Source organism: Neomonachus schauinslandi, chromosome 9, assembly GCF_002201575.2.
Source record: "Neomonachus schauinslandi chromosome 9, ASM220157v2, whole genome shotgun sequence".
NCBI classification, from domain to species: domain Eukaryota; kingdom Metazoa; phylum Chordata; class Mammalia; order Carnivora; family Phocidae; genus Neomonachus; species Neomonachus schauinslandi.
This window is the reverse complement of record NC_058411.1, coordinates 22,347,229-22,372,474: the sequence shown is the minus strand read 5'-3', so window position 1 is coordinate 22,372,474 and position 25,246 is coordinate 22,347,229. Positions and strand designations below refer to the sequence as shown.

The 25,246-nt window shown below is 38.7% G+C and overlaps 1 protein-coding gene across 8 annotated transcripts in view; it reads left to right on the top strand.

Moving 5' to 3' along the window:
• The window catches only part of NRXN3 (neurexin 3), a 1,459,332-nt gene that overhangs the window by 1,277,954 nt on the left and 156,132 nt on the right, over positions 1–25,246 (top strand). For all 8 annotated transcript variants that reach the window (XM_021679606.2, XM_044918184.1, XM_021679607.2 and 5 more), the window contains one exon: positions 2,804–2,975. In XM_021679606.2, coding sequence (XP_021535281.1) covers positions 2,804–2,975 — 172 coding nt within the window. The remainder of the gene's footprint in view (positions 1–2,803; positions 2,976–25,246) is intronic.

Genomic DNA, 25,246 nt, shown 5'->3' with positions numbered 1-25,246 from the left:
GGCAAGTCTATGGGTACTTGCCGTAAGACTTATAATGAACTGAGACAAAGCAGTTAGCCACAGATTATAATGCCACTGTGGTCCCATGACAAATGACAAGGAGGTTGCAGCAATGAAATCTTATTACCGCAAGTAAAGAGACCGCATCTGAGGTCTAGCACAGCCACATGTCCCGCTGTGGGGAAACACAATGCTTCATCTGGGTAGGGGTCTCCACTGACATTGGCCGTAGCGCTAGCAGGATTAAAAAGATGTCTCCGAAGCAGTGATTGCCGTGCCAAATGTGTGGCGCCTCCGATAAGGACCAAATATTTATTCTGGCAGAGATTAAATCTTTTCTTCCCCTGAATCTATTATGGATCTTGCAGAAAATCTGCCCAAGAATATATCTCACTGATCAGCCAACTCACTGAGCCAGAACCGCCCGATGCTACTGCTGGTTTAAAGGTCCCCTCTCTCTACCTAAAACTGTTCTCCATCCATGATTAATTAGTGACTCAGAGGCGAATTGAATCGCCAGCAGCCCTTTCTGTGCATCCAGGATTTATATAGTGGTTTCTCATTGAAGAACAGTGGTGCAATAAACAGCCCACATCTGTGGGGTGAGCAGAGGAGTAATGGTGTCTGCGGTCATGGTTTCTTAACTCTTCCGGTTCCCTCATTCTGCTAAACAGGTTATGATGCAGGTTACTATAGCCTTGCTTATCTAGGCCTAAGGATGAGTAGGTGCACACACACACACACACACACACACACACACCCTTAGACATGAATGCCAACGCTTTAAGTAGGGGGAAGCAGGAAAATCATAATACCATTTCTGAATTCCCAGAGAATTAAGGAGAAAGAATAAAATGGATCATCACATTATTAATTATGGGCATGAAAGATGCAAAAGAACCGATCATCAGTTTCATTTCTCCATTTTAATGCTAAGTGCTTTGTTTAGGGCTGGAGATGTAGGGGTGGGGAAAGAAAAAAAACCCTGAGAACACAGTGTCACAATAAACAGGGATTTACGAAATCATAAGTACATTTAGTCCCCATTTGGGGAGGCACCTGCATTCCTTTTCGTAGAGAACAGAACATGGGAATTGCAGACATCATTTTACATTGCATGCTATGCTGTCCGGGCACAAAGGAGACAGCGATGTCCACCCCATATCAGAGCATTCCTGCATGCCAAAAGCAGCCTTTCTTAGCTTAGACGCCTACTTTCTAAAATCAAGACTCCTGGGTACTTGTCCATTCTTTTATTGGGAATAAGATGTGTTTGCATACTAAAGGAAAATTAGCAAGATGAAGAAAGCCTGTCTTTTGAAAAAAGAAGTGAAGTGTACCAAATTATCTGGAAACCAGTGCCTAAAATCTCATCAGAAGTCTTAATTTACTGACTTTAAGCACAATTGGTGCTTCATAAATATCATATTTATGTATTGAATGAATTTTTATTTATAAATGAATGAACCCAATTACTAAATCTGAGTTTCTATGAAATCTTTCCTACACTTAGTTTATATGACTTCTGGGCTTCTTTCTTCATATCTTTCTTTTTCTTATCCTTCTCCCCCTCCTCCTCCTCTTCCCTGTCCTCCTCCTCCTCCTTCTTTTTATTCTCCTTCTACTTCTTGAATAAGAACAGAGAGGATAACAGAGACTATGTGGACAAATAGAACATCAGAGTTACCACTAAATTTTATTGTCCTTGAATGTCCAACCTATTGCTTAGCCAAGAAGTCACACAACTAGAAAAATGGAGAAAGTTGTCTCCTTCTCTCCTCACCCATCCCTCCTGACATCCTGCATGCTGTGATACCTTCCTAGGAGGTTGGCAGAAACTGATTATATCTGACCAGTAAGGTTACTCTTGTTTTGTGTCTCATTGTGAATACTAATTCTAACTCTTAGTCATAACCAATGACTGGAGGAGAAGAGTAAGAGTTTTAATAGCATTATTTATGTTTCAGTGCTTCTGGGCACTTTCAGGAGGTAGATGATGTCATCGCCTCTACCTTCACCATAATCATCACCTTCATTGCCGTGGTATTTCTCTTCTGGCATTCATTGTATTTTTCCTCCCAGAAGTCTCTTTCTGGGCCACTGGGTTCTCGTGTGCTACGTGGCATAAAGCTATAGCACTGAATGTTCCAGCCCTCTTTGGATGAGCCATAGGAATAGGGCTACACGTGTGGGAAGAGTGGCAGCCATCTGACTCTGAAAACCCAGCTCAGTTTCACTGACCTCTACTGAGGATACATTTTCTATGGGTTTGAGACCTGCACAGCGTGTCCTTGGGTGTTGATCCATGATGCTAGCCCCTCTGCCATTGCCACCTCATCATTCATTGTACCCCTTCCCTTGGCCTTGATCACCCCCCAAAATGTGCAAATATGCTTATATTTCTTCTTTAATCCTAAATCTAAATTGTGAGGCGATCTAGGGTCCAGGGTCTAATTACCTCTCCTAGAAAATAGGCCTCATTGCTCTCACAGAAATGCACTTTGCAGTGTCACTACACGGCTCTTAGGTAGTTCTGTGGTTTCCAGCTTAGCTATCTGTGGAGAGCAAGCAAATGATGTAAGCTGTGCAGGGCAGCCCATGAGAGCAATCTGGGTGGCTTTATGCCATTGGTTTCTATGTTCAGGATGAAAGCCCATGGAGAAATGTAGGATACTGTTGTGACCTTCATGCTGCCAGCTCCCTCTGGGTACCTACAGATTTATTGCTAGTTGGAGGACCCACTATAAAGGGAGAACACCTTGTGGTTGGTGCTAACTATGCCGTTTGTGTTTCTTTATCACAGGAACAGGGGAAAATCGGAGTTGTCTTCAATATTGGCACAGTTGACATCTCTATCAAGGAGGAGAGAACTCCCGTCAATGATGGTAAATATCATGTGGTGCGCTTCACCAGGAATGGCGGCAATGCCACCCTCCAGGTGGACAACTGGCCAGTGAATGAACATTATCCCACAGGTACGTGTTGTACTCTCAGTGACCACAGACTCTCTTCGGCTCTCCCATTCTTACTCCTAAGTGGCAACTTTTTCATGACTGTCACCAAATCATAAAACACTGAATACTAAGCACATCATTCATGTTTTTTTTTTTTTTTTTTTTTTTTTTTTTTTTTTTTTGTAGGACAAGATGAGTTATCATGTTAGGGCTTGGGTCAGCATAGGGAGCTTCTGGAGACTTACTAACTATGCACTGAATACTTTTTGTCAACCTGACCAGTACTGCCTGACTGGCTCATACTAAAGACAATGGCTGTAGGCTTTCCAGGGCATTGCAAATGATGACCAGTGGAAGGAAGGGGTGCCATCTCCACCGTGAGCTATCGTCCATAATCACAGAATAATCCCTTTGTTATCTGGACTCTGTGGTGCCATTTAGGCAGGTGAGGTTGAAGGTACAGATGGTCAGAGATTTCAGAAAGACTATGAAAGGAAGTTTACTAAACTTAAAGTGATGAACATCAAGTCAAGGTAATGATGAGAGAGAAGCGAAGGGTGGGGTTTCATTCATTTGGTTGACTTTGCCCATTTTTTTCTTTCATTTATACTAAGCCTGCCTTGATATTCAGAGATCGGTCCTAGGAGGCATTTTAATAACAAGCATGCTGGTGTGGGAGGGAGAGGGGTTAATCATCTGTTTAAATTTGATGGTCAAGGAGCATTTGCCAGCAAACTCCCAGAGCCAGATGGCCAAATCAAGGGCAATGGGAGGAAAGTTGCCTTATTTTAAAGAGGTCATTCAAATCATCCTTTAGCTTTCCCTCTCATCTCTCACTTCTCTTAGCAAAAGAGCCCTGAACCCTGATCAAAAAAGTTCCAGGAATGGAAGGGAAAATACTTTGGCTAAGGGCCTTTGTTCCACAGTTGCATTATCACTTGGTGGATGCAAGAGACTAGCTCAGAATATTGAACTTTTCACTAATGTGGGCATGATGCTATGTTTCACCCTCTCTCTCTCTCCTACGCTTCAAACTCCCCATAATTCTCTTACTGCTGTCCTCTCACTTCCTTAATAGTGAAGTGAGCACAGAGATGAGGAAGCCCAAAGCACATTTTCAGAAGTTTTTAAGAGCTGTTTAGCTAATAATCATCACACTTGGGAGAAATACATAAAGTAAATTTGCTTATTTGTGGCCCAAGAATTTTGAATGACTTGAAGGCTGTAATTTTCATGCCTAATTCATCATTAATTTTCTTTAAAAGCCAATCAGAAGTAATTGTGCTACTGCCCCCCCCCCCCCGAAAAACCAGAGTCTTCCTGTGCCTGGTTTAAGGATTATGGGAGCATCTACAAAAAGCATATGTACAAGACTCCTAAGCTATTGATATGAAAAGCCCTGCCTACCCATTTATCTACCATCTCAGTCTCCATACAATATCCAGCTCAGCCTTTGCTGGGAGTCTCTTGTCATACACTTAGTACTTCTCAGATTAAGGCACAAAAATGACTTTATGCATTTATCTTTGAGCCTTTGAAGAGAGCCAGAGGTGTTAGCAGCTACTATGAATTCTTATCATCATCCAAATTTGCTAGACACTAATAGACCTGATTTTTAAATGTTCCGTGCTTAAACTCTGGGGGGTGGGTGGGCATGGGAATCCAAATAGCCTAAGATCTTAAAAGCTGTTCATCTGATTATCAGAAAACTCACTCTCTCTCTCCATGCATGTTATCACTGGCCCTGCTAATGCTGCTATAGGGTTTGTTGTGTTTCTATTAGGAATTTCAAAGATTTCTAAACTGATGTTAACCCCTTGCCCTGAGATGATATAGAACCCACGAGTTTGCTGAAGACTCTTTAATGGTCATTTAAAAGCCACAGTAAGAAAACCAGTGACTCTCGCTGTGTGCCTTTCTCTTTGTATCTTGAGATCCAGATTATAGGTTGCTTACTATGTTTTCAAAACAGAATAAACTTTTCTTGAATGGCATTGCTTACCACTGAAAATGCTTATTACTAGTAACTATTGGCAATGGTTACTTAGTTATAATAAGTATTATTATTACAGAGCAAGATGCAGTAGAGCAGTTATAAATATGGGCTTTGGAGTCACCTGACTGGAATTGGTATCTTGGTGCCATCAGCTCTAAGACAGGCTGGATTAAAACCTTGAAAGGCCCTAAGAGCTAAATGATTTGGTGCCTCTCCCCATATGCAATTCAAAATACAACAGTATACCATAAAATGACTGCAAGAATTTCTAACACTCTTGATTTTTCTTTTTTGATGATTACTCTAATGCTTTAAAAATATATTCTTTCTCCCCAAATTCTCACCTTTTACTCTTTTTTCTTAGTTCTTTAAGTATATATTCTTCTTATTTGTGGGATCCAGTTTCCCCTCAGTAACTTGAGACAAGCTATTTAACCTCCCAACCTCTGTTTACTGGTCTATAAAAGGGGGTTGTGTTAATACTGACTTTCCAGGACTAATGTGTAGATTGAATGAATGTATGTAAAATGTTAATTAAGTCAATAATCAATGTTAGCTATGAGAATGACCAAATATTTGGGTAGCGTTGTTTTACTATGACGTCTTCACTCATACAGATGACTTCACTGTGACCACTAAACAGCCCACAAATTAGGTAGGGTGGACATTCTTATTCTCCATTTCAAATTTAAAAAGAGACGCAGGAAGATGCTGTGTTTTTCCTAAGATCACATGTTTACTATGACAGAACTAAGACCATATTCTCCTGTTCTCAACTGGGCACAACTTCCACTCTTGTTCCCCCAGAAATTGGGGGATATTTTGAAAAGTGCATGGATAGAAATGAGCATCTCTCTTCTTGTGTAATCTTAAACTTATTCCTTTTTTTTTAAAGTATCTATTACATAGGTCAGTACCCGTAACCACACAAAGGTGGTTATTGTGAGATGTGGAGTCGAAAATCCTTTTAAAAAGAAAAGTTTCTTTTTTTTTAGCTGTGCTAAAAGGCTCATTTCTATTGAGTCCAAGCTGTCCTTCTAACAACTACAGTAATGTGCTTCCATGAGGCAATTGAAAGAATACTGAGTATTTGAAGTAGTCATCATCATACTTCATTGCCTAGATTGGAAAGTGGTAATGGAAAGTCCAACATTCTAGTTTTATTTTTATTTTTTCTTATTTTTTTAAAGGATAAATGTTTATTTGGAACAATCTAGTTTTATAAATTAATTTATTTTTGAGAGAGAGCATAAGTGAGCAAGAGTGGCGGGGTCGGGGGAGGCTAGGAGGAGGGGCAGAAGGAGAGGGAGAGAGAAAGAATCTTACACAGGTTCCATGCCCAGCGCAGAGCCTGATGTGGGGCTCCTCAATCTCATGACCCTGAGATCATGACCTGAGCCAAAATCAAGAGTTGGACTCTTCACTGACTGAGTCACCCAGGTGCCCCCAACCTAGTTTTATATTCCAGTCTTCCAAGACTTCTTAGGAATGGTCACCTTTTGACCTTTGGATACCTTATTTTCTCTCCCTCCTGCTTCCCTGTGCTACTGAAAGGATCCACTTAACTAAATTTAAAGCACCATTAGAGCAATCTGGCAATGTTTAATTTATATTAAACTATAAGATTAAAATACACCCTGTATCTGGGCATCAGAGAACAAAGACATCTGGTCAGGCAAGCTTGACACAATTTCCACAAAAGGGATGTATTCTTTTTCCAGGCTATCCTCTTTTATTGATAGTGATAAGTATAGCAACTATGAAAAGGAGTTGGGTTGTGCTACTTGTCTATTGCTAATGTTTAAACAGTAAAGAAATATGGAGTAGCTTCTACAGAATATTTACATGAGTTATCTCATTTTGAGGGCATGCTCTCAGGGAATTGTTCCTGCTCAACAGGTGTCTGTGTATCAGGATGAATGGGTCAACTCCAGAATCTTCTCATGGACATTCATAGGATTTTATGTGGCTTTACTAAAAATCCCACTGTGAAATATTTAGAAACCAGCTGGGCACAGGGCATGTAGCATTGGCTCTTTGTAAATCAGGAAGGATCCAAACGAAAGTAGTTCTATGGCTATTGGGATCTTACATCGCTTAATTCTGGGTATAGAACTCAAAAGCAACTTCTTTCTTTGAACCTGAAAATAGAAAGGCTAAGGAGCAGGAGAGGGAAGTAAAAGAAGAATCAGCCCAGAGCTGGCATCCGGGCACTAACAAATGTTCCTTATAAAGTCTCTGATTACTGTCTTGACATAATGCAGTGGTGGCGACAAGCGAGGGGAGGTGAAAGGTGACTTCAGCATGAGGAATTAATTTTAGTCCCAGCTCTCAGTCCTCTGGGAGGCTGAGCTGACTGGGAGTGTTCAAGATCCTCTCTGCCATGGCTGGGTGGCTGGCTGTGTCACCAGCCCTACTAGAACCCCGAGCGTGGTGCCATAGAGGCTTTTCAGGCCAGAGACGGGCTTCCTGGAAAATGAAGGCTGACAAGAAGCTCTGGTGTGTAGGACTTTACATCTTCCCACTGCAGATGGTGCTGAGGAGAGCAGGGTCTCAATTGTTTTTCTTTTTTTCTTGATATTGCATACCAACTCATTTGAAGGGCTCTTGCTTGGATTCCCCTTTTCTGGTCAATAAAATGCTCCTGATGACCTGAGCTTGAATGCTGTCTGACCACCCAGCTCAGAACACGAAAGGGTTGGAGAAGTGGCTCTCTTTCTAGGCCAGTAGATGAGAAAACTTATTAGCTGTATTTGAATGTGTCCAATTCCACATAATCTTGTCTTTATAGGTACTGAGAGCAAAAAACATTGCTATAATGCTTAGTGATGTTCAAAATGCAATAGGAGAGATTTATTTGTCCACATCTCATCTTAGATTATTGAGATTTTGAAGGGTTAAAAACAAGTCTTTGTACTTGACATGATGCTGAAATTTCTCAGGTCTTGGGTTTTCATTGATTCCTACCCAGGAGGTTTTCGTTCCTTTTTCTTTCTGTCTTTGCCTGCAAACATTTGAGGCCTGGCCAGATTTGAAGCACACATTAAAACAAGCCCCATCTACTTGCTCGTTCATCCGTTCAGGACTAGTGTTACTTTCAGTTCAACTGGAGGGAGGTAAAAAAGAAAAAAGCATATATAGTAAAGTCCTGCAAGGAGAATAATAAATATAAATACAATCAAGAGGAAAAGCTGTATTTGAACCTGTTTTCAAGACAGTAGAGCTGTAACAGCAACAAGAGAAAGGCTGACTTAATGAATGTGTTTGAACATTGCTAAGTCCATTTTAAAACCATCTTATAAATAAGTTCTTCAAACATTTGGTCACAGAATATATCAATTAATCAATCAAACCAGGACATCCTGAGGACTTTGCTAAATAGTCCAGCTTGTCAGGAATGAATTAGGATTCACAAGTAAGTGAGTTTCTGCTTCCAAGGGACTTTCAACTTGCTGGGGTTGGTCTTTGGCAAAAAGATGTTTACAAAAAATCTTTTCAGTGGATATATATGTATATATATCTGTGTGTGTATATATATATATATTATTATTTATGAAGCCGTGTTCTTGAACTTGGCTACAAACGAGATTCTCCTGGGAACTTTAAATAAACTGCCAGTTCTCAGGCCCCAGGCACAGGTAATCTAATTGGTCTGGGGTGTGGTCCATGGATCAGCAGCATCAGCATCACCTGGGAGCTTGTTAAAAATGGGGCATCTTGGGCCTCACCCCAGACCTACTGAATCAGAATCTGCATTTTAACAAGATACTCAGGCGATTCATGTGTAGTGTCAAATTTGAGAAGCATTGGTCCAGGCATCAGTAGTTTTAAAAAGCTCCCATGGTGATTCTCTATGCAGCTAGGTTTGAGAAGTGCTGATATTTAGAAAGCTAAAATTGTGTTTCTCCTTTCAGACTGACTAGCAGCGCTGTCCAACATGGTAGCCACTAGTCATCTGTAGCTATACTTGTGATGTGGCTGATATGACTGAGGTCCTGAAAATTTATTTTTTTTTTAAAGATTTTATTTATTTACTTGATAGAGAGAAAGGGAGAGAGCACAAGTGTGGGGGAGCAGAGGGAGAGAAAGAAGCAGACTCCCCGCTGATCAGGGAGCCCAACACGGGGCTCGATCCCAGGACCCCGGGATCATGACCTGAGCCAAAGACAGACACTCAACTGACTGAGCCACCCAGGCAATCCTGAGAATTTATTTTATTGTGCAATTATTATGTCCTAGGCACAGAAGATTTAAATATATTTTTTTTCATGCAGTCTTCAGGCCAGCACTATGAGGGTGGTAGCTGGTGGTCAGTATTGGACAGCACAGGACTAGAACATACTGTGTCTTTCTTCCTTTTATTTGTTTTATATAATATAAATCTCTATTTACATCGTTAATAAATTAATGAGCATTTACCTCCATATACCTTCTGAACTTATCTAATGTATGTTGTCATTATAACAACATGGGGATAATCACCCCACTTGATGCATAGGATTGTTATCCCAGAGAGGTAGCAATGGCAGATGCCACCATCCTAACCAAAATCATCCTGATGGTGATAGCTACCCTTTCTGAGCATTTACTACATACTTCCCACTTCATGTACAACATTTTATCTACCCTTGGTACAAACCCTTGAGGTTGATGTTAGTTTTATTCCCATTTTACAGATTAGGAGCCATTCAGAGATCTTAGGCACTTGCCTGGCTCACAGAATTTTTCTTTCAAGTTAAATCTCTAGTTTCTGCCAAGTTACAAGTTAGCACTTCCCTGTGCATTTATGACATTGGCCTTCCTCTACATCTTTGGTTCGACCTATGGGACTTTGGCAGCTTCTTTCTTTTCACAATTCTCTTTTATCTTCTAGCACTGTATCTACGTGGATGGGAAGCGCTTTATTAGATGAAAGTCTCTTTTACCATTTAATGGTCTTGGGGGATGGGAGAGTGTTGAGATGGGAGAGTGTTGCATAGTATTTTTTTCTTTAATTTTTATCAGGCAACCCTTCTTTCTCGTCTGTGAATTCCCAGCCACAAGATAAATAGCTTTGTATCTTACAAGTTAAATACAATTACTGCTATCAGTCCTGGAGCCTTTCTGTCCCTATAAATGTCTCTTAGAGGGTGATAAGCATTTCAAGACAAACTGTGGTCTTCTAGCTAATGCTTAAATTAAACCTAACCACCTAGAAGACAAAAAGACAAGAATACATACACACAAGTTTATATACACATATGTGTTTATACACACACACGCACACACACACACATACCCTATGGAAGAGAGAAGAACGTTTGGGATAGAGGGAAAAGGGACTCATAAACGCATGGCACATGGACACAAGACACATGTCCCTGAGACATTAAGCCAACACATGACTCAAGGTTATTTATAATATAATTAAATAACACACAAAGGAGTTTGTTATCATTATGAAGATTTACATCAGATAATATGACAGCAATTATAGTAACTAAAGACATTATTTATCTAGAACTCATTTGTGAATAGGACTGCTTTTGATATGAGAGTTGGTCATCAAAAGAATAATGTTTCTGGAAACTTCTATAGGACTTTATGAGATACACATCTTAGAGTTGGGTCCTAGTTTATGCTTTTCTCATTGTTAATAGACTACCTTGGGATTTAGAGGGGAAGGTAGAATTTAACAAAAGGCACATGATGATTATTTATTTAACCATATGTTAAAAAGTATACATATTATAGTCTAGGGACTCAGTGAAATAAGTAATGAGAAAATCGAGGGTCACTCCTAGGCACTATTTAACTAGAAATGTAAGGAAAAGGATTTCTTAATTTCTATGAATAATGAGTATATGTATATATTAAACCAAATCTAACACTTTCAAGATGAGATATACAGTGTGGTCACCTTTCATGTGGTTTTTAAATTATACTCATTTGAAATTAATGTGACAGAAAAATACTAATGACATCTCACTCTATGCAAGGCATCTAATTAACACAAATTCTTTCAAATTAAAACACTCATCAAACATTGCATAATTTCAAAGCTAGCTAAGTGAATTGCATTTTATTTTTCCTGTTGTCACAGAGAAGCTCCAGTTTAGACAGTAAATAGAAATTCTGGCCTGTAAAATTTATCTTAACTATTAAAATTCAGAATTATTATCCTAATCATAAAATGCAATTACCCTGTACTGTTTTCATTCTGCCCCAGAGTTAGATGGACATCAGATGTCCTCAGAACCTGTCCAGGAGTATAGCTGTGTTTATAGGAAAAGTTTCCAAATTCAATCTCTTCAGTTTAAGTTTTGTACAAGGTTGCAGGGTCCCTGTAGTTATTTAAAGTCTAAAAAGGACATTTAGCTTCTTACAGAAAGGTGGTGCATAAATATCCAATAATAATAATAATATATATTCACATACAGTATGTCATTTATAATTCTATAAAGCACAGAGGGTAATGAAAGGCGCTCTAAACTGTAAATCACTCAATCGATTGTAATCATATTGCAGCTCATCTCAAAGAGATAAAGACCTTCCACTCCTCTGAAATCCCTGTCAATACCCTGGCAGGCTAAAGAAGGGGTAAAGGAGGGTCAGAGGAGAAAAGAGACAATGAGTCAAGGACAAAGAGACACTTCTAATTTTCAGTTCATGGAGTTAATGTGGACTGGATTTGATTCCCACTGATAATTTAGTTTGTTTTATGAGATACATTGTTTTTCGCATGGTACTTTTATAGACTTATGGTAAGGCTCGGTGTTGGCCTAGTTTGAAGGTTTTGCCATATGCCGGCGATTGATACACCGTGCTGCATAAGAACACTTGGGGATTTAGGTGTGTAAGTGGAAAATGACCATTCAAGCCCAAAGCTAAAGGTTATATCAAAGCATATGATGGAAATGAGTTGATAATGGGCCAGAAAAAAATTTATATTGCACTTTCAAATAGCAGAAGCACTTCAGAAATCTCTTTACTAACCGATGTTGCCTTTTATTAAGAAAAGATATTGCTAATCCCCCATCCTCAACAATGGGGTGAGTTTGAGTAATCTCGTTAGGCATTCATTCATTCAGCCATTCCACAAATGTTAATTTAAAATCCACTTTGCCTATGAATCCATGCTAAATGATGGGTCCATGATGGGAAATAAAACAAAACCCCTGCCCTTAAGGATCCTATAGTCTAATGAAAGAGAAGTGCATGTACACAAGCGAGATAGTTTTAATACTTAAATTTTATTGTGCAGATATTAAGCGCCAGGCAGTGCACTAAGTTCTTACATTAAATCTTTAAAATAGCCCTGAGAGGTAGACACTATTCTTACCCTCATCTTATACATGGAAACAGGGATGCTTATGAGATTAGCTCTCCCAGCATCATAAACTAGTACAGGAATACCTGGAACTCGAGCCTGTATCTCTTGGAAGGCAAATTTAGTGTTCCTGTGCAGTACCCCGTGTTGTACCTGCGGTTCCAGATAGCGTAAGAAGGTGCTGTCATTCAGATAAAATCTGGGTTCAGTGGCCCACGTAAGTGTCTGATGGAGCCTGAAAGCCAGACGGGAATGGCCTGGGGTGGATTTGGGCTGTGACCTTCTGTTCTCTGGGACAGTACTAACAAACTCTGCTCCCCTATCTAGACATACAGAAGCATAACCTGTGACATGACAACCTTCACCTTTCACACCGAAGGAACTAATGTGCAGGCATTGTTCATACCTTCTTTCCGTTCATGTCATCTGCCCCATGGTTACAGGGGAGAAGTATTCATCTCTTTATTTTACAGAATAAACCAGGGGCACCTGGGTGGCTCAGCCGGTTAAGCATCTGCCTTCGGCTCAGGTCATGATCCCAGGGGTCCTAGGATCGAGCCCCACATCAGGCTCCCTGCTCAGTGGGGAGCCTGCTTCTCCCTCTGCCTCTGCCTGCAACTCTGCCTACTTGTGAGCTCTCCCTTTTTCTCTGTCAAATAAATAAATAAAATCTTTTTCTTTCTTTTTTTTTTTTTTAAAGAAGAAAAAGAAACCAAGGCTCAGGGGGTTGGGGCACATCAGTTGTAGTCACAGGGCCATAAAGTGTCAACACTGGGATTCTCCCTAGATTTGTTTGTTCCTACACCCGTCTCTCCTTTGGCCACCCCACTTTTCCATCTGCTTCCCAGGATACTCCTGTTCATATTGTATAAAGAGCTCAGAATTATTTGGTTGACAGAGGTAAATTCACATGCAAATTTACTATTGTTTCCCACATCCCAGTGCATGCAGTACACTCTGTAATCACATTATTAAACATTTACTAGAAATGTGTTTCTGCCCGATGCACAGTTGCCAGTCTCAATGTCTAATTAAACTAAATTTGTTTTCATTTTAATCACATTATTGAAATGTGGTTTTCCTCAGAGTTCAATGGTGAAATCTTTATTCCAAATGCCTACAAGTGTTTGAGAGCTGTATATCCTGGACAAGGAATGAGGGTATTACAACATATCCTTGAATAAAGGATTTTAGGGGAGTAATGTTAGTAAGATGCAACACTGACACAGTACTTATTTTGTATCAGGCTCATGGATCATCACATTGGATCCTCACAGCATCCTAGAAAGTGATTCTATTATTATTCCCATTTTGGAGATGAGGCAACTGAATCTCAGAGTAATATACAAGAGTAAGAGTAAGAATAACTAACATACTCTCCAGTGTCATACAACTAGCAAGTGATATCTTCATTTAAAAATTTTTTTATTTAAGTAATCTCTATACCCAATGTGGTGCTCCAAGTCACAATCCCAAGATCAAGAGTCACATGCCCTTCCAACTGAGCCAGCCAGGCATACCCTCTCCCCTTAAAATCTTCATTTAAAGAAACTTCTTCTCTAGAAGACCAAATAATAAAAATTATAGGCTCTGCAACTTATGAGGTCTTTGTTGAAATTATTTAACTCTGCTGTTGTGCAAAAACAGCCATAAACAATACATATATGAATGGGCACTGCTGTGTTCTAATAAAACAATTTACAAAAAGAAACTACGATAAGCCATATTTACCCATCGGTTGTTGTTAGGGGGCCTTCGGTCTAGATCATGTGTCTTTTGAAGCCTACAGCTCTGTTTTTACTGATCCATTAGCTTTATTTTTTGGATTGTCTTATCTCTGTTAAGAATAAAGGGAGCAAGATAATCTCTACACAGATGAGTTAAATCTGAGAGACACAGAGAACAGTATTGTTAGGTAGAGTAGCATAGACCCACTGGTGAGGTTAATTCAGAATAAAGAAATACACAGGTGGGACAGGCAATCCATGTACCTGTACTTAAACAAAAATCCAACCATACACTGCTTTCCTATCTGAACACCAAAGACATAGATTCAGTTCTACCTTCATTTATGTTATGCCACACATTGCTTAGAGCAGGATTTGAAAATAACAAACTGAAAGCCTTAATATTTCTCTAGTTCTGTTACTTCTACTTGTAATTGTAAATGGTGGTGATCCAAATACATGCTTTCTCGCTCACTCCTTAGGGAAGTTGCAAACTTTTCTTTTGAATTTATGGGTTTTGTATTAGCCACTGGCTCAGCTGCCCTAGCCTATTCTCTGTAGCCCCTCTGCATAAAGGTGCCAACTGACTTCTTTATTTTTTTTTTGATGGGCGTATATTTATTTATTTATTTATTATTATGTTACGTTAATCACCATACATTACATCATTAGTTTTTGATGTAGTGTTCCATGATTCGTTGTTTGCGTATAATACCCAGTGCTCCATTCAGTACGTATCCTCTTTAATACCCATCACCAGGCTAACCCATCCCCCCACCCCCCTCCCCTCTAGAACCTTCAGTTTCTCAGAGTCCATAGTCTCTCATGGTTCATCTCCCCCTCCTATTTCCCCCCCTTCATTTTTCCCTTCCTGCTATCTTCTTCTTCTTTTTTTTTTTTTTAACATATAATGTATTATTTGTTTCAGAGGTACAGGTCTGTGATTCAACAGTCTTATACAATTCACAGTGCTTACCATAGCACATACCCTCCCCAGTGTCTATCACCCAGTCACCCCATCCCTCCCACTCCAGCAACCCTCAGTTTGTTTCCTGAGATTAAGAATTCCTCATATCAGTGAGATCATATGATACATGTCTTTCTCTGACTTATTTCGCTCAGCATAATACCCTCTAGTTCCATCCACATCGTTGCAAATGGCAAGATTTCATTCCTTTTGATGATGGCATAATATTCCATTGTATATATATACCACATCTTCTTTATCCATTCATCTGTTGATGGACATCTTGGCTCTTTCCATAGTTTGGCTATTGTGGACATTGCTGCTATAAACATCGGGGTGCATGTACCCCTTCGGATCCTTACATTTGTATCTTTGGGATAAATGCCCAGTAGTGCAATTGCTGGGTCGTAGGGTAGCTCTATTTTCAACTTTCTGAGGAACCTCCACACTGTTTTCCAGAGTGGCTGCACCAGCTTGCATTCCCGCCAACTGACTTCTTAACATTTACCTTTTCTTCTGCCTGCTCACTGACATATCTTATCCATTTTCTGAGTCCCAGAGAAACTTCTCTTCATTTTCTTGGCATTGGTTGCCCCTAACCGGCTGTTAGGAGCTTCCTACTTGTGCTTCCACTCTGTTTCTGGCCATTGATCTGCTATTCGAGGGCCGACTCTTCTTAGATGTGGCCCAGCCTACTTCTTGCTGTTGAGTTTTAGAGATTTTAGAATCTGTTCCTATTTATTAAAGGAAAAAGTACCAGGTTATGAGTTTTTATAGGTGTATATATATGCACAAGCATGCAGAAGTTTAAAATAAGTTTTTAGGGATGCCTGGGTGGCTCTGTTGGTTAAGCATCTGCCTTCGGCTCAGGTCATGATCCCAGGGTCCTGGGATCGAGTCCCACATCAGGCTCCTTGCTCAGCAGGGAGCCTGCTTCTCCCTCTCCCTCTCCCTGCTATTCCACCTGCTTGTGCTGTCTCTCTGACAAATAAATAAAATCTTTTTTAAAAATTTAAAAAAATAAAGTTTTTAAATAAAAATCAAACTAAGGAAGACCAGATTTTATTTATAAAAAATAGCAGCCCCTCCACATTTTACTGAGCTCAGTATTGAATGTGACAAAGTTTTCAGTCTAAGGTCAAATTTTCCACCACCAGAGTAGAAAGTATACACCACCAGACTTGGTGATGTCTTTCTAGAGCCTAAGCAAAGTGGTCACAGTGACAGAGCTATTAATTACTCCCCCACCTCTTTTTTTTTTTTTGAGTCAAAGTGGCAATATAGCAGTTGTTCAATAAATGTTAAACTGCACAACTGTACTGAAATTATTGCAAGCTTCTGACTTCATTGTCTGCATATACATAACATAGTATATACCAAGGTCAAGAGTATCCTTTACAAACATTAAATATACTTAAGTTCATTTTAAAAGTAATCAGAAAATAACAAGTTTTTATAATGAATAGCTATTGAGATTTTTACTGGGAAAATTTTGTTGAAACAATTAAGTCTTATTTTATTAAATTATTTTTACATTCCTGAGATGATTCTCTGTATGTCCAGAAGAGAGAATTTCCCAGTATACTTAGTCAAAATGGTAGAAGAAAAAAAAGAACATTCAGGCATCCGTGAAAGTTAAAAAAAATAAATATAAATCTGACATAGATATGTATGTAAAGTAAAAATAAATCTAAAATCTTCTCAGACAGCCAAGGTTTAGAAATACTTAGTAGTTCATTTTCAAACCTATATAAAACTGTTGTGAGATGTTGACTGTTTCAAATAAAATAAGAATTTATATAAGTGAAGTACAAACTTAAATAGAACCAAAATGCTTTTAGACTTTCAAAATGAATAGCTGGAATTTTACTGAATTTTTTGTTTGATGAGTGTGGAGCTGGACCTCCAGAGAAGGGGGGGGAAAAAAAAGGAAGGTAATACATGGAAAAGAAGATATTGCTCCCAGCAGGCAATTGAGATCTCCTATAGGAGATAAACCAAGTGAAATCTAATAGGTTTGCTTCATTTTGTGACTTTCTTCTACTAAGACCTCAGAGAATTTTGAGTTCCAAGGAGGTTCATAAAGGGAATTTTGAAATATTCTTAATAGATCTGTTCTGGAAGTAAGGCAACTGAACTGAGCCAGGTGCTATGTCCACCCGTTGACTCGGAGTCCTGACCAACCCTAATCCCAGACCTTTATGACAATTCTCTAGCCTTATCCCCATCCTCAGTAGTTGTACACATTTCATCCTCAACACTTGTTCCAAACCAACCTTCCAGTGATTTGGTTGAAATGCAGTAGTAGTTGTAGATGTCACCAAGAAACACTTAGGCCAAAACATTAATGAACTTTTTAGCCAGTAAATCCAGCTCATTCTGTGGCTGCATAATTATATAGCTGCATCATTCTGTCAGGTTACAGTTGCTTTAATTTTTCCTGGCCAATTAGAATAATCAATATAAGCGTACCTTGATCCTCTTGCTTGTGGCTTTGATCCTTTGATTTGTGCCACTCCCCCCTACACACACACCCCAGCTGCTTAGAACAAGCAAACTGCTGACTAGAAAGGTCAAGAGTTTGAGCAGTAATTATGTATGTTCAAACCTCAGTGCCTTTTAAATGTGTAATAACCGCTAAAATCCCAATTGTCACAGCCAACCTCTAGGGACAGAAGCAACCCTAGTATCTGCATTCTTTTGTGAACAGAAACCATTCAGATTTGTCTGTAAAAGTATTAAGTATCCATCTCTACAAATTCCTGTGCTAGGAATTGAATAATAAATAGGATTTGGACCATTATTCAATCAGAGCATATTTATATCAAACAGGAAAAGTAAGGAGGAAATCTATTTCTTTAGTACTCACTGTGTCTAGGTTCTCCTTTCTGAGTCACACTCAGAAGTAAATCTTTGAAAGAAAAAAAAAATGAGGTACATCTTTGGACAGCATCCTTTGAATTTGGTTAGATGGGAAATTGCAGTCCCTGTTCAGAAGTCGAAACACTTGTAAGGACTTCAGTGGGATTTAAATAAGCCACCATCCCTGATAATGAGGAATGAAAACATAAAACCAAGAAAAGTACATGTTCTTCTCTCACCTGCCTCATCTCCTGTCCTAACTGTGCCTTATACTTATTAATGTTCTAAGTGCTTTTTGATAAGACAGCAATGAGGCATCAGTAGACACTGCATGAACTTGAGTAGGCAAATCAAGTCACTCGAAGGCCTTCTTCTAATCTCTTAGATCATTATTGCAAAGATAAAAGTAGGGTTTCTGAAAGACTAAAATTCAAAGGAACTTAGCAATTAGAATGGTGATAATACTAGATCATCTGGTACATTTCCCTGGTTGGTTCAGAAATTTCTACAGAAAACAGATTACTCTAATTTGACTAGTATAATTTGAAATGTTACAGCTGATACAGTTTGCCTTTCTTCTATCAAGAAAATAGACCTGTCTGATTCTCCTCTCTGGCTGGAAAAGTTTTTTTGTTCAACTCCATTATCATTAGGGATGTCATTTGAAATTATTCTCAGTCATTTCTTTAAATCCAAGATATTTATTTCTTACAGATATCTAGGAGCTATTTCTTGTGGAAAGGCACAAGCGTCTATGGAGACTGTATGAAGGCATTATTTCCTTTGAGATATTTATAAATTCTATATGTACAGGATACACACACACACACACACACACACACACACATATCAATGGGTAAATACTAAAAACATTGCATTTGTCCCAGAACAAATAAATATATTTAAGCATAAAATAGCCTAAAGATCTTTAGACATAGTTATCAGATAGCTGAGATTTAGTATCATGCTATTTAATATTTTATATTAAATAAAAGAAGGGAGAGTCATTAATATTTTATTAACATATCTCAAATTTGTAGGTTTTCAGATGTTATAAGAACTTTGGTAATCATTTAAACTTTCAAAGGTAATAACTTGATGATTTATTGGAGTTGGAACAGCTGCCTCTGCTTGAAGTAGCAGCAGTCATCAATTTCATGACCATTCTTGACCACATAAAATGTGTCGATATTTCATGTCACTATGTGTTGGAAAGTGGATTGTGGAAGTAGAATGGTGTAAAAAGATGTTTTTTAATCTTCTAAGGTGATTATATTTTTATATCAAAACAACAACAAAAAAAACATGCCCACAAGAACTGATACTCAATTGCAGGATAGAGGAGTCTAGGTTTTAGGTAAGTATTTTAAATATGTGGATAATTTTATGTAATTGTTGACTTCTTTCTTAAAAGTGTAAAAAAAAAAAAAAACCTATTTTTTTAAATTGCTATTCTGGTGATCACATTTACAATATGAACTAATATTTGAGTCATGACTTAAAACGTGACCTATTTCTAATTATTGACAAATACGTGTCATTCGAGTTGTCACTCAAAACATTTAGATGTTAGTTGTCCTTACTCTTTGTTTAACCCCTTGGATTTTGATCATTTTTGATGCTTTTCTCTACAGTCCAACTGCCATTCACCTGCTAATGTAATACAATTCTGATACCAGTTATTAAGTCCCAGAAAAATGATTTCTAAACTCTCCTCAGTGAGTTTCTAAAGGCTATTTCTTGCTGATCCATAAGCTTTAAAAGGAGTTGAAGAGGCAGCACGTGCTTTTTAAAACACAAAGTTGCAAGGTGGGAATGTTTTTTTATCTGGTTTTGGTCTTCAATTCAGTGTTTTGCTTTGTTTTTATTGTTTTGTATTAGTAGGGAGTCTAGTGGAGCATATCTTTCTATTCTAAGCCTAAGTAAGCCTATTCGTTCATAATCAGTGATTATTCATATCCTACAGGAACATCAATGGTTTGGTTTGGTTAGAAGGTTGGAGTAAGGGATGAGAGTAAAGGTAGTATTAGCTCAGAAAAAAAAAAAGGCAGTCCTTCTGGATTCCCCATGGAATCCTTTAAGGAGTAAAAAATATCCATTGGTGGGTAGGGGTTTCTTTTCTTACAAGCCTCTGTCCACCACTCTTTTGAATAGTGATGGCAGGAAGTCACACAAGTAGCTGAGTGGCCCCTTATTAGCTCTACTCCTTATTACCTCTGGAGTCAACCCCACCACTCTCCCACCCTTAACCTAGTCCAAGTCCAGAAATGGAGACCAGAGAAGTATCAGTCCCTTTCTGGTTTTCCTGCCCTGTCCCAGCTCCCTCAGCCCTGATCTGTCCCCCTCCTCTGAGGAGATGCCTTATTGCATCCCTTTCCTTGAATTTGATCATTCTCTCTTAAGAATGAAGAAGAGGACCAAGGATAGGTAACAGGGGCCCGTGCCTCCCTGTCTTCATTCCAGGACCCTGAAGACTTTCATCACCACAAGCTCCTCTGACTCCATAGGTAGCAGCTGAGCACCTCCCCCACTTCCTGTTGGTTCTTGATGGAAACCCTCACACAGGAGACCGCTTCATTTACCGAATCTCTGCTTCCCAGTCCTTCTTGGATTTCCCAACTCCCTGGCTGTATCATTGAATATATGCTGCATAACAAAATCACTCCAAACCTTTGTTATTTATTGGCTCATGTTTTTGTGGGTCGCATAGGTGTTTTATCTGTTCCAGGCTGGCTTGGATGGAGCTAGAGATGGTCTTGATGGCCTCACTTACAGGTCTGCGGCCTCAGCTGAGCTGGCTAAGTGGCTTAGATGGCTGGGGTCTCTCTTCTTGGGATCTCTCATCTTCCAGGAGCCGAGACTGGTTTTGGCATTCTTGGTAATGGCAATCTCAGGTCTCAGCAGCATGAGAGGGCGAGCACTGTTCAGACCTCCACTTACATCCCATTTGCTAATATGCCTGGTGCCAGACAAAGCAAGTCTCAGAGCCAACCCCGAATCAAGGGGTGGAAAAGTAGACTCAACCTCTGACGGGAGGAGTGACGAAGTCTCGTTGCAAAGGGGCATGGATATCGGGATAGGATTAGGTAGCTGTTTTGCAGAAGGCTTTGGCAGAAAGCTTGGGAAATGTTGTGGCAGCTATAATTATATTTCCCTCTTAAACTTTCTCCCTCTCAACCCTAAATTCAGGACTCAGTGTGAAGTTGTAAACTAATGGCTTTCACTGAGGAATTGCCCTCCCCTCTCTTTTAAGATATGACATTTTGGAATTAATCTTGGCTCTAACTGCCATATCACATGGCCTTCTTTTTTTTTTTTTTTCTTCTCAACATGTCATATCACTTTGCTTAAATTGAGTTAATTACCTTTTTAAAAATTAAATGTGCATTTTTTAAGAACTTCAATCTTGTTTTTATATTCCCTTTGGATACTTTCAAATACTTTATCTGCCTTTGTTTTGAGTATTTGTGATATATAGGTGTTATTTATGAAATGAGTTTTATTTATATAGCCTGTGTTCTTCATTTCATTTTTTTCCTTTGCTTATCTTCTTTTTTCTTTTTTTCTTTTTAACAAAGATAGTTATGCTATAAAAACAGCCCCTTGCTGATCTCTACTTTTCTCTAGACATTTTCTCTGATCTCCTTTGTAGCCAGATTTGAGGCCATGCTGCAATTCTCACAAACAAATCAATTTGAATTAATTTGCCAAGAAGAGTTAACGAGGCATTGTATGAATTCAAGATATACTACAACTGCTGCATTCCCTGAGGTCATCTCTTCACTGGAAAATTTTGATTCTTGTACCACATTGTAGTAGTGTATATCTGACCTTTGAATCTTGCACTAAATGATGCGTGGCTGCCAACTGGTTCATTTTTTGAAAAGCGTTGGAGATGCCATATAATCAAACAAATAGGAGTACAGACAATTCTTTAATTAATACCTTTGATGGGGGAGGGTTATCTTTAAAATCTCTACTCCCTGATGCTTGCTTATGCTAGGAGTCCTATTTCTAATGATGTTGTAAGTGAGAAGTTTGAGAAACATTAAAATAAGGAAACTATATTTCTTAGATAATCTTTGAAATCTGTAAAACTTAAAATTATAGACTCCTTTTCTTAAAATTGTAGACTCCTTCTCTCAAAATACAAACTGTGAGTTCCAAAGAACTCTACTCCCAGAAACCCAGAAACTGCTTTTTAATTATAAAACATAAAAAACATTTGCTTAGGGGGACCTCAGTGGTTATGTGGACTCCCCTTCATCCCCACTCCTTCACCTCACACATCTTCATCTGTCACCAGCACGTCCTCCCTCAGAATGTAAAGGCTGGTATAAACAAAATAAATAGGAAAATCCAGTCCACCTTTTGCTGAGCAAATGGTAACAGTTTCTCAAAGGAGCTCAGATCTCTGGGTCTTACATGAATAATTTCCCAGATGCTTAAGGAATTGAACCCAAGCCCCTGTGAATGTTTGCTTAGTCAGAATAGAAAACTAGTTTGGGAAAAGTGTTCCAAATTTTACATTATATAAAAGGATGAATCTCTTCAACTTGAGACTGATAACATAAAAATTCTCAAGTGTTTTTATTTAACAGAAAAACTGTAATGCATTTAACCATATTTAACAAAGAATCTGATAATGGCTAAGGACTAGCATGGGCTCATCCAAGCAAGTCTCATGGAACTCGGCTAATGCTCTTTGGATGGCATTAATAAATCACAGATGAGATGCATGTTATGGACACAGTGTATCTTCATTTCCCTGAAATAGTATAAAGAGAGCTATAACAGCATCTTAAGGAGATCTGCCTCTGGTTGAGCTGAAACACTCAGATGAAGCTTTCTAGTTTCCCTGTATCTGTTGTTGTGTAACAAATTACCCCAAAATTTAGTGGCTTAAAACAACAAATAGATACTGTATTTTCTGTAGGTCAAGATTTAGTAGCAGCTTTGTTGAGGGATCTGGCTCAAGGTGTCTGACGAGCTGACATCAAGATAGCAACTGGGGCTGCAGTCATCTCAAGACTTACCTAGGCATGGAGGATCTGGTGGCCTCAGGTCCTTGACATGTTATTCTCTCCAAAGGATTTAAGTGTCCTTATGATATAACACTAGCTTCCCTGGAGTGGGTATTGAAAGGGAGAGGGAAAAGGAGGGAGGGAGGGAGAGAAAATTAGAAGTCACAGTGCTTTTTTTTGATCTAGTCTCTCAAGACACACACTGTCACTTCCAACATACCCTATTCTATAGAATTGAGTCACTAAGTTGAGCCCACATGCAAGGTTGGAGAATCAAGCTCCATCTCTTACAGTAAGGAATTTCAAAGAATTTGTGGATATTATGAAGCCACCACATAATCCTATTCTGTACATTTTTCAGGGTCTTGAATAAAGGCACAAAGATATGTTTATCAAATGTGCAGATGACATAAAGTAATGTGTCTCCTCAAAAGACAAAAGACCTAGAGCATTTTCTTATCAGGTTGGAATGCTGTTATGAAACAAAAAAGGAATACATTTAATAGGGTGTAATTAAAGTCCTGCTTTGATGTTCATAAAGTGTATTGCATGAATGCAAGATGGCCCAAACTTTGGGGGAAGCAATTCAGTTAGAAACTGTTGGGTTTTAATTGGAAATAAGCCTAATATGTGACAATGCCATGATGTGGTTGTTTAGACAACTGTTGCAAACCCTTATATTAACCAGGTCAAGGGTGGGTGTTACATGATACAGTGATTGTGGTCTTTAAATCCCTTGGGAATAATATATTCATTTGTAGGCATGAGGTTTAAAGTTGGTCTAAAAGACCTATAATTTATAAATACCAGGATTCCATAAGATCTAGGATTACTACACCATCAGTTTATTATGGCGTCAGACATGTTGATTTTCGTGTGACTTTCCTACTCATGAGTATGAAAATGTTTTTATTTGTTGCCCATTGAAATTATCCTTCCAAACTTCCTACCTATAATCTGAACTGTAGAGGAACATCACACATACATGATCTTTTTGCACCAAATATTCTAACATTCTGCCTTTAAAAACACTGAGTTTGATTTCCTCTGCATGAGAGGAATGGAAGGGGATAGGGAGTGGAGAGAGGAATGTTGCTAGAAAGAAATGAAAGAAACCAAGATTAAAGAGACACACGGTGACACAGAGGGTGGACATGCAGGAATGCATGGATCACAGGGAAGGATGACCCCAAAATGACACCGTGGCTTTTGCAACAAGGAGGAAATAAGTGATAAGAAGAAAGGCGCCTGGGGGAATCTGGAAGGGATCATATGTCAAATAGTTGAAGACAGGACATTAAGGCTTTATGTTGAAAGGAAATGAAAAGATTTGACACTAAAAATTGTGTAGTGAAGTAATTCTTTTAAGTTTACCTTCATTTGAGTTTAACCCTTTTGAATCAGGTACTGATATCACAATAGCAACAACAGTAATAAGCCATTTATTAAACACTTCAGTTGTGCCACATACTGTACTAAGGACTTTATATACATTTGGTTCTCAAGACAACCCTATGTTGTAGTTATTATTATAATCCTTATTTTATATATGGAGAAATTAAAGCTTAAAGGCACACTGAGGCATAGATATTTTAAACATGTTTACCAGAAAGGAACTAGACAAAATTCAGCCATTGAAATTGACTAGTCTAGCTTTAGTGCACATTTTGAAATAATTATGGAAGCAAATCAAATTTTATAGTCAATATATATTTTAATTTATAGCATGTCATTTTTGAAAGTGGCTCTTAAAGAATAGATGCTACATAGACCTATCGTACTAAAGCAGATTCTATTAGAAATTGCTTGAAAATATCCCCTTAAATTATGAAACAAAGATATTGCAGTCACCGGGACCCTGTTTTATTAATATTCCTGGGATTTAAAGTATCCTTGGTGGATGAGGAGCAAGGAGGAGAAATGAGCTTTAGGAAGAGAGTTGAGAATGGCTTCAATGTGCAGGAAAAGGATAGGGAATTGTGATATATGTTCTAATTGTTGCATGAGGGCAAATGGTCATGAGTATAATTACATTTCAACAGAAATGGCACTTTCAATTAGATTTGGGATATGAAAGAGAAGTTCAGTGTTAGCATATCTGCACAAAAAATCACCTTGGCCAGGAACAAAGGTCAGGGAATAGAGACATGGTCACTTGGATACCTGGATATAAAACACCAGGGGTACATCTCTAACATGGTCCTCATTTTCCAGCATGTGTTAGGGAAAGATCCTGGGAATTAAAGTAAATCATAGACCCTCCCCATTCCCAACCTCTTTCAACTCATAAACTAAGTCCTTGCCTGGATTATTGAATTTAATTTGTATAAAACCTTGTAACAAAGGTATTGTTGTCTTCATTTTTTTAGACAAGTGAAGAAACTCTGAGACTCATCTAGATTATCAG